This window comes from Globicephala melas, chromosome 12 (genome assembly GCF_963455315.2).
Source record: "Globicephala melas chromosome 12, mGloMel1.2, whole genome shotgun sequence".
NCBI lineage: Eukaryota > Metazoa > Chordata > Mammalia > Artiodactyla > Delphinidae > Globicephala > Globicephala melas.
Genome location: NC_083325.1, coordinates 36,274,546 through 36,285,023, shown reverse-complemented (window position 1 = coordinate 36,285,023; position 10,478 = coordinate 36,274,546). Strand labels below are relative to the sequence as shown.

The 10,478-nt window shown below is 34.5% G+C and overlaps 2 protein-coding genes across 8 annotated transcripts in view; one reads left to right on the top strand and one right to left on the bottom strand.

Annotated features, from left to right (window-relative positions):
* Window positions 1–2,080, top strand: part of UGP2 (UDP-glucose pyrophosphorylase 2) — a 54,753-nt gene extending 52,673 nt beyond the window's left edge. For all 4 annotated transcript variants that reach the window (XM_030877372.3, XM_030877374.2, XM_060309939.2 and 1 more), the window contains exons 9-10: window positions 180–284; window positions 1,405–2,080. In XM_030877372.3, the coding sequence (XP_030733232.3) occupies window positions 180–284; window positions 1,405–1,512 (213 nt within the window). In that variant the 3' untranslated portion in view covers window positions 1,513–2,080. The remainder of the gene's footprint in view (window positions 1–179; window positions 285–1,404) is intronic.
* Window positions 2,081–3,232: 1,152 nt separating this feature from the next.
* Window positions 3,233–10,478, bottom strand: part of VPS54 (VPS54 subunit of GARP complex) — a 92,666-nt gene continuing 85,420 nt past the window's right edge. For all 4 annotated transcript variants that reach the window (XM_030877369.3, XM_030877370.3, XM_060309937.1 and 1 more), the window contains exons 21-23: window positions 9,820–9,927; window positions 7,803–7,897; window positions 3,233–3,872 (exon numbers count right to left, since the gene is read on the bottom strand). In XM_030877369.3, the coding sequence (XP_030733229.1) occupies window positions 3,767–3,872; window positions 7,803–7,897; window positions 9,820–9,927 (309 nt within the window). In that variant the 3' untranslated portion in view covers window positions 3,233–3,766. The remainder of the gene's footprint in view (window positions 3,873–7,802; window positions 7,898–9,819; window positions 9,928–10,478) is intronic.

Sequence of the window (10,478 nt, the reverse complement as noted above, 5' to 3'; positions counted from 1 at the left end):
GTAAATTCTCACTGAACACACAGTGAGTGCTTAATAAACAGGGTTCCTCCCGTAGAAGGCCTGAGCTTGGACATAAATAGAATGTTTTACAGTTCAAGCAAACTATCTTGTTAATTTAATCCCTGTTTTTCTGTTAACCCATTTTTGAAACAGTTTTTATGTTTACACTTTTCCTTCAGGTTCAGGATTATCTAAGGAGATTTGAAAGTATACCAGATATGCTTGAATTGGATCACCTCACAGTTTCAGGAGATGTAACATTTGGCAAGAATGTTTCATTAAAGGTGTGTGGTTACGATGAAAATTACAGTTCTTATAGCTTTACAAGACAGGTTTCATTTTCTAGTCCTAAATTTACCTTTAAGGAATACTTCCTAGGTTGTACCAGATTGTTTATAAGATATGCATTTTAAAAATGAAATAGCTTACTACAATATTTAGTATTAATACTGTTTTCCATAAATATACAACATAGTTAAAATATAATTGTGTATAGGCATTTTGTGGAGTATAGCATTCAAATGGAAAGCAAACACTATTAAATAATTGAATTGGTACTATTTTATTGAAATATGACAATATTTAAAATAGAATCACTGATAAATTAGCATTAGTTAACTAAAAGATGACTATTTGAATCTGAATGAAAGTAGAAAAAAATGACAGCTTCATTTATACTGATTATAATCTATTCTTGTTAATCTGTTGTTATCAGTATGATGTTCATTCACATTACTGTAGTGCTTGGATACTTTGATGAGTATCATTCCAGCCTAGCATAAGAAATAGGAAGGACTATGGGTATGAGTATTAAAGCTCAGAACCAAAGATTCAACAGTTTTTTCCTAATCAAATGTTTTTTAAAACTTCCATACCTAGATTTCAGGTGTTCTTCCTATTAAAGCTACTTACAGATCTTGGGAAAAAAACAAAACAACATATATATAATTATTGCTGATACTGCTTCATCTAAACAGTTTTACTTAAGACATGAAATATAAATCATTGAACTGTTCTCAAAAAAACCCAAAAAACAAAAAAACCCACACCTGTATGTAAATATAAACCAAGCACCTTTCAGTTTACGAAGGTAGATAATGCTGGTGGCCTTGCAAGTAGTTCTTGGAAAGGGCCCGCTATTCTGTGGCGCTGGCCTGCTTCCCACTGCTAGATTCCTTGCCTCCTTATCAGAGATGGTACCACAGCTACCGCCAGTATTGTGACAGGACACATTACAGTTTTCCTTAATGTGTTATTTGTTTTTCATGTGTAATATTGTTTATAAATACACTTACTCCATTGTAGGTGAAGTTCTACATAAACTTGATAATTGTAAGAAAATCAATTGCATTTTCAGCTGCACTTGCAAGTATACTCTTGTTTTTTGTTTTTCCTGTCACTTAGGGAACGGTTATCATCATCGCAAATCATGGTGACCGAATTGACATCCCACCTGGAGCAGTATTAGAGAACAAGATTGTATCTGGGAACCTTCGTATCTTGGACCACTGAATGAAAAATATTGTGCACTTTATACTAATTATGGGTTAAACAGTTTCTTACAATGAAATGTTCTCTAGGATTATAAAATAGGCAGGTACTTTACTATGTTACTGTATCATGCAGTGTTAATTTTTAAGTTGAGTTTTCTGCGGTATGCTTTTAGTCTGTGAAAAGCACTGGTGGAAGCAGTACTTTTCTTTTTGAAGAAGATCCTGAAAGTTAAATTCATCTTAAAGTGCAATATTGTTTAATCTTAAAACTGGGGTAGCTCTGCTGGAAAATCTTTTAACAGAGGCCTCAGTGATGGTCACTTCGAACTGTTTGTGGTTTTAAAAATAAAGCTGTGAAGCAATCATGTATACACTTATACATTTCAATGCTAACTAACTTTATGAAATGGTGAAGAAAAATGGTTTACTCTTGCTGAACAGTTACTCTGTCAGTTGGAAGACTCGCTCTTGGAACACTGAAGTACTCACTAGCCAGTTACCTAACAAATCCAGTTTTTGCATTTCTGAGAATCTTAACCACATCATTATTTCCACAGGAATTAAACTTGAAGGTATTTAATATCTTTCATCCAGTTCTAAAGCTGGGATGCCTGCCATGCTCTCCATAGACTCTCCATTTATTGAAACAAAGTGGTGTTTCTTTTCCCAGCTGAAGGGGGTGGGGTGGGTAGAGGTAGGGCATTTCTTTCACATCCTTGTTCTCTAGTATAGCGGGGTGGGGTATAACGTTATAAAAAGTTACCTTTCCTTGAAGCTTCACTTGTTGAAGCTTGCTTGTTGTTACTGAAAAATGTTCTTGAATAACCCAAATCAGGTCTGCTGGTAGTTTGAATTTCAGCTTTTCTCTAAGAATCAATTACATTTTCCAATTCTTCCATACGTGTTTTTGAGTAAGCTGCCTGTTTAATAAGTTTACTGTTACTATAAAAAAAAAAAGTTGTCTTTTAAAGTCTGGTAATTCTTTACAGCTTTATTTTAGACAGTTTAAGAACCAATGACATACCTCTGTAATAATGATAAAGGAAAGAATTCCTCTTAGGAAAACAAAGAGCACAAAATAAGACTATTTCATTGTACATAATCACCACAAGGTTAGGCACTCTGACAGGGTTAGGCAAGATTCCTGGTGTGAAGTGAGGCACAGGCACTTTCATTTATAGAGTGCTGCTGATTCTAATTTTGAAGGTAGGTGTTATAAAAGTCTTTTTAAATAACTTACTCATCACCTTATATTTCTGGCCCCAACACAGCAGCCTATATTTTAACAGTTCTGTTTCTCCCTGGTCTTTGTTCATATACACATTGAAAGTTACTTACAAATAAGAACCCAAGGCAGGGGACATACTTCAATGTTATGAGGAGATCTCATTTTAACATTTAGATAAGTAGGCAGAATATAAGAAAATGTATTCTTACCTCTGCTAGAAATAAAAAGGAAAAACACCCCAACCCTGCATAGATACTTTTATAAAAATACAGCTGTTAAACTGCAGGCTTTCATACACCACATCTGAAAAGTATTTAAATTAGTAGTTGCATAAATGAACACCAAAATCTTACTCTTTAATTATTACTTATGATCAGTCTTTCAAGTATTTAGACTATTCTGGAAGGCTTTAAGCAGTTGACATACAGTGGTGATGATGACAGATTAAATATGTGACACACAAAGCCTGAAACTTGACATTGGTCACTAAAACAAAAACTGAATTCCTAAATCCAAGCAATCAAAAGATGTTTATTTTTATAGAAAGATCTGTAAAAAAATAATTTTCCAAACAGCTTTACTTTCATAGAGAAAACTTTCTACAGAGGTTGAGTAAGATTTTAATATTTTAAATTGTACCATCATTAAATAAGGTGGGACACCATATGAATTTCATTGCACTGGAAGAAATGCAAAGCATTTTTTAATATAAAGTATACAGAGCATCCTAGTCAACTACAGCTGTGTTACAGCTATGTGTTCTTTTGGATTTGGTCCAAAGAAACCTGAGTCTGTTGCCAGAGAGAATGAAAAATATTATAGACACCTGATCAGTTACTCCTCACTGAAGGAAGCACACAAATGGCATTCCTTGTAGATCCCAGTGAATCCCAGTTTCCCAACACTGATACTTTCCCTTTCCCCTTCCCCAACCCCAGTTCACTTTGGGTTCCAGGTTCAGTTCTTGAATCACAGGCATCCATATTTTCATCACAAACATACACATCCCATGGTAAAATGAACTACCCAGTTTTCCAGTATGTCATCACCTTTTCTGTTCCCAGATCTCGGCCATATTTAGGTCCAAATCTTTAAGGCCTTTTAAGGCTTGAAGATTTCCAGTGTAAAAAGCTACATCTGCTGTGACCAACCTAAACATTGGAAAGAAAATTATTTTTAATCTCATGTTTTCTTTTCAAATAAAGTAGCAATGCTCACAGAGTAATCTGAGTCCTATCCTAGCTGCTAGACTATGATTTAAAATTTGGACCAAATGTCAATATATTTCTCTCAGCATGATTCCTACTATCTTATAGTTAGATCATTTAATGTTCTCTCTTTCAACAGTGTTGTTTTGAAAAGGAATAAACCAATGCAGGTTGGACTGTTTCATAATTAATTCTGCCCAATAAAATAAATTTATCTTAGAACAGTATGAAATAGAGAAAAATAACAAGTTAAACTTTTTTTTTTTTGATCAGCTGTCAGTAGAATAGAGTATACATGTATATGACTGTTGAACTCAAGGAAAAGACAGACAAGGTTTCCTGAATGCCATCCTAAGAAGTTAAATGAAGGCTGGGACTCATGTGTTAAGTACTGCTGGATACAAAACTTGCTATTGATGATGTAACAATACTTGACAAAAAGAATTATACTTTTAAGTATTTAGCTGTCACATTAATCCCTATCCTTGAAAAAACACTCCTGGAAAGAATGCTCAGATGATAAACAGATACCAAAACTCCACACACAAAAAGTAGGGACTGGTCTGATTAGACGTGTACGTTGACAGATTTGGCCCATGGAGAAACAAATAGGAGATCTTGATTTAGTAGTTTGTAAAAGAAGAGGAAATGCAGCTTTGATACTTTAAAGAGCATGTAAGTTCTGGATTGCTGGACCACAAGGGGGCAAAGGTATTTTAAGCACCCTTAATATATGTACGAGTCTAATTTATAAATACATTCATACTTATGTACTTAATGTTTCAGCTTTTGTCACATGGCGGAATTCAGTAAGGACCATATTTTTGTTTGAAACTCATCTGGGTCAAGGTGCTTTAAAATCCATAAAGAGTCTAAATTAGTAAGTATGCTGAAACTGACAGCAATGGCTCAAAAAAGAACAAAGTCTTAAGGCAAGACTCCCACATGAAAAATTAAATGAAATTAACAGAAATCTCCATTTTAAAATATCAAGTCAACTATTTACAGTCTATACAAGACAGTACATAGAAAATATATATTTTACATCAAAGTTGAAAATATTTGATAAAAGAACGTAAAAGAAAAGCAGATATTTGCAATATATATAACCAATGAAGGATCAGTTTGAGGTCATATGCAAAAATCTAAAATCAGCAAGAAAAAGATAATACCCAAGATAAAAAATGGGTGAAGAATATGAAAAGTCACAGATGAGAACACCTGAATGACAAATACGTGAAAAGATGACAAACATTAGGAAATGCAAATCAAAACAAAATACCACTGTATCCCATTAGACTGGCAACAATTTAAAAAATCTAACAGCAAATGTTGGCAAGATGTGGAATAAAGGTGGGCATATAAACTTGGTATAGCCACTTTGGAGAAAATTCTGGCAAAACCTAGTAGAGTGAAAATGTACATGTGATCCACTTCTATGTACCTACCCTAAAGAAATGATCACACCATTACACATGTATAAGGAAAGATCTTCACTGTGGCATGATTGTAATGGAAGAAAGTAATGACCTAAAATCGATCACCAGGTGAAATGGAAACATTAAATATGGTTGATTCATGTGGGAGAATGCAATAAAGCAATCAAAAATGGACAATTTCTATATATCAACATAAACAATGTTGAGTGGAAAAAAGCAAGCAGCATATGTACAATATACCATGTAAGTAAATTAAATTCATAAAACAGCTCCACATTTTTTTTTTTAGATAAAGAGACAATAAATGAGAAGGACTTAAAGGATATAGATCAGATTTACTAGAAACATTGCCTAAGGGCTGGAGGAAAGAGCAAAGGACTGGAGATGGGGTCAAGGGGTACTTAAGCTCCATTTGGAATGCCATTTTTAAAAAAAATGATGAACATTTTTTTTTCCAAGTGAAAATGACAAATGTTAATAATGATCAATTCTAAGTAACAGGAATATAAATATTCTCCATATGTCTCTCTATTTTAAAAATATCTTAAAATAGAGAAAAAAATCACATTAAAAAAAAGTGCAGGACGGGGGAGAAGAAGGAATAGGGAGCAACTGCTTAATGGGTCTGGGATTTCCTCTTGTGGTAGTAAAATATTTGGAACTAGACAGGGCTGGCAGTTGCACCCAGGTGGTGGCTGCGAAGGCACTAAGGACCACTGAATGGTTAACTATAAAATGGTTGATTTTATGTTATGTGAATTTCACCTCGAAAAAAAAAAAGGTAAAATTTTAGAGCCATTTCAGGAACAAAAGTTCCTTTTAAGCAGGTAGTTTATTATGTCTTTGGCTAGAGTCTAGAGAGAAATTTTCAGGGAATTCTATCTTTCAAGTGATCGCTCAAAGACATAGTTTGACTTACACAGTATTAGTGTCTTTAAAAGTATGTGACAACAAAGATCTCTAAGGTGGTACCAACCCCCAAATAGCTTTATTAACAAAGAAAATAATAGGTGATGAATTAACTTGGATGCTTCAGAACTACTGGTCTGAGAAAAACCAACCTGCGAGATTTAGTTACGTGAATAAAAGTAGAAAAGTATGAGTGTAATGGGCCTTTAATTAGCTTTTTATGAATAGTTTCTGAGAGGTATTTGATATTTGTTATACTGTCTTTGAACTTTTCTGTGGCTTTGAAATTTCTGAAAATAAATCTTTAAAAAAAAAAAAAGAACCAGGTAATAATCAAAAGAGAATCAGATTTTTGCATAAAACTCTTAAATTCAGCCTGGCTGACAAATTCAGCAGTTTGAAGCTTCCAAATTGTTTTGTGCAAAATCAATTCATTGTACTCTCCAACAACACAGGTTTGAACTGCGTGGGTTCACTTATACGCAGATTTTTAAAAACAGTAAATACTAGAGCATTACATGATCTGCAGCTGGTTGAATCTGTGGACGTGGAATTGTTGATACAGAGGAGCCCTGTATATGGAGGGCCAGCTCCCTAAGTTATACTCAGATTGTCAACTGCTGGAGGGTCGGCACCTCCAACCCCCACCCCATCCCCCTCTTGCTCAAGGGCCAGCTGTACTTCTTTTCTTTTTAAGGGTAGGGCCAACTTCTGACTCCAAAAGATGTTTTTTATATTTGTTCCTATAAGTTTGAAACTTAAGCCTAAAATTCCTTTAAAAGGGAACAAAATATTCTACTCTTAAAAATCCATGGAACAGGTAACACACTACAGAAATCATATAAAGGTGTACCTACATGATCAGCGCTTTGCACTTTGTATAATCTTTAAATCCATATCTTTATCTACATTGCTCTTAACAAAAATTCTGTGACAGGACTTTTTATCATCCCTATTTTAAAATCTAAGAATATTAAGACCCAGGGTAAGTGATTTGCCCAGTTATAGAGCTAGTAAGTGGCAGAACTTAACCCGTTTTCTGATTCTAAATCTATTTCGCCAATAATACATATAATTTGTTCAACGGCTTACAATAAAATATGTATACACTTATTTTTTGTAACCCTGTGAAGGAATTAAGGCAGATTTTATGGTTCTCATTTGATAAATAAGGCACAAAGGTTAAGTGACTTTCTCACAGTCATACAAAGTAGGACTTTGAGTTCTGTCTGGATAGGTGAAGACTACTGGGTGACTTAAGGAGGTGCTACTAATGTACACTGCCTCAAAATGGACATATAAGGTCAGTTAACTAATTCACCATCTATAAAACACTTTAACACAGATAGATAGATATAGATATAGATATACATCACCTCCACAGAGGGAAAAAAAGGCAAAAGTCTGCTGATTTTACAGTCTGGGGCCCTGGCAAGATTATAGTGGAAAAGGACAGCATAATGAATAAAAACCAATCAAACAGTTCAATATGGGAGTACGGGGTAAAAACATATTGAAAACATACCCATTTTGAGGTCCTCCATCATTTATCACATTTAAGTGAGACAATTGCTTTTTCAAGTGGAGTTTGTAACTTGCATTAATTCTTAAAAATAACATCTGGAAAAGAAAGAAAACTCAGTTTCTTAAAGCTCTATTGACATAGAAGACGTAAGTAAGTAATCACTATTATTTGCAGAAAAATTTTAAAAACCTTTTGCTTTGGCATATACTTTTAAAATGCTCCTCTGAAAGTATTTAATTGCTATTTCAGTATAGTTTGTCTCCTTAGTTGGATAAAAGCTCTTTTTGCTCTTTTCAGTAGTACTTATTTTAGTGATATGACTTATCACTGCCTTTTGCCCCTTAGTAGAAATCCTCTGGCATGTGTAAATGGGATCAACCATACAGGTGAAAAGAATAAAAAGAGACGGCGAATTCTGCAATGTATTGATATTAACTAGGAACTTGATAGAGAAAAAAGTCACAATGGTAAAGGCAAGGCTACCGTTATCCTTCCCAATTACTTGGAAGTATTTTATTGCTTCACATGCAGATTTTTAATGCAATACTTCTTTGGGAAATGCCTGACCTGAAATTATATACAATTAATCTATGGAAACAATTTTGTGAAATATATTTCCCATGGGAAAAAATATATAAAGTCATCTATGGAAAAGTTTTATGGAATTACTCGTACTCAAGTGACAATAATGACATAAATCTATAATTTGTGCCCAGCTTGACAAGAGTTCCCTTTAAATGATGATGCAGATAAAAATACATGAAATACCTATATACCCAGCTCCTGGACCTGGCTAAGCCTTGTTCTAGAATTAGAACTCAAATGGCAAATCCAGAAGGTCAGAATGTCAGAGGTGGGGGATCTTACATGTGGAATGAAAAGGATGGCTTGGCTAGGAAGACTGAGAAAGGAAGAAGAGACCCTAGTGGGTGCTCCACATCTCAAGCCTCCTCCTCAGTCCTCAGAGAGCCCCAAAGGCACTGGATGATATTTAATCATAAAGATGGTATGATTAATGAAAACTTAGGGAAACATGAAAAAATGGTAATAGCTAGTATAGGATGGAAGTCTGAGGTGGCATGGGAAAGGAGACCAGCAGGCGCAAGAGCAGGGAAGAGACACTGAAAAAGCTACTCTCTGCTCCCAAATACCATTTCCAAGCACTCAACCAATTCAAGACAAACTGAAATATTGATAAGAAACTTGTCTAAATAGCAAAAATCCCAGTGAAAACTAAGATCATTAGTCATGTAACAACTAGTTTTGTACTAATTATAACATATCATTCTACAATTAGACTTGAATGAGATCACCTGGTATAAAGGGAACAATCTAAGGTGGGTAAAGAAGACCAGAAGAAAAGAAGTACTGGAAACTTTAAAGTACTAGGAGAGGGAATCGAGGGAAGTCACGGGTAGGAATGTCACCGAAAAGTGAAGAGAACTCTGGTAATAGTGTAGGGAAAACAGTAGAGACAGAGGGTGGATACTTCAAAAGTAAGAGGTGCCAAAGACTACCCATTTTGCTATTTTTCCTGATCTGTGCCTACTACACATCACTTATGCTGATCTAACAAATATTAATGTTAAGGCATATTGATTGAGTTACTTTATATGTCATCTCATTATTAAGTCCATCACTAATTCCTCCCCTATCCAATTTGGATTATAATCACAGTGAGTAACATATTCTACTATTCACTGATAAATGCTAATCCTGATTTTCAAACTAATAATGTAATAAATGATGTCAGTAGAATCTGGGACCTCTGATGACCCAATGAACAAATGAAAATCTGCTTTTTAGAATGGCTGACTACACAGCAAAGCTACTATTGCTCTGGCCTGTCAGGGCAAGGAGCACTTTGAAATCAAGTCAATATAACAACTGGAAAAAATAACAATAATCATACTGGAATACAAACTAAGCTTAACTGTGCCAAAAGTACATAATAAAAACACTCCAATTCTGCATGCATATTATGTTATATATAATAGTTTTAGGAATTACTACTTACTTGTGTTTGTTCTTCTGGAAGGAGATCAAATATAGCTTCATGCATTTTTGCCATTTGCTTACAAATATTCCTGAAACAGGCAGAAGGAACGGGAGCTTTCACTTCATACTGGCAGGGAAAAATAATGAGAATTATATTCATGTCCTCTGGATTGCATATTGTCCCCACTGTTCCCTAAAACATATATTTTCTGCCCCTACACATCTAACTCTTCAACTGTGATCTGTGCTACTCATGCAAATCTCAAAAACTTTTCATTAAAAAGCTTAATCTATTTTGAGAGAACCAGCATAATATAGTGGCTAAGAACATAGGTGGCTTCCCTTCTTAAGATGGACTGCTTGGGTTCAAATCCCAACTCTTAAAATTCTTAGCTATGTGAGATGGGGTGAGTTACTTCTCTATATTGGGTGAGATATTTCTCTATATCTCAAAGGGCATGCTGGGAGGATTTTAAAAGATGGCTCATAAGAACTCAAACCAGTGCTTGATACCAAGTAGGTACTCAAAAAATGTTAGCTACTATTGTGGCTTAATATACGATAATGAATCATTAAAGTAGGCCCTCCAAATTAACAGATTATTTTTTAAACATGATTTTAAGAATGTGTTCAACATGATCATATCTGAAATCAATATAACTGGTAGAATTAAAATGT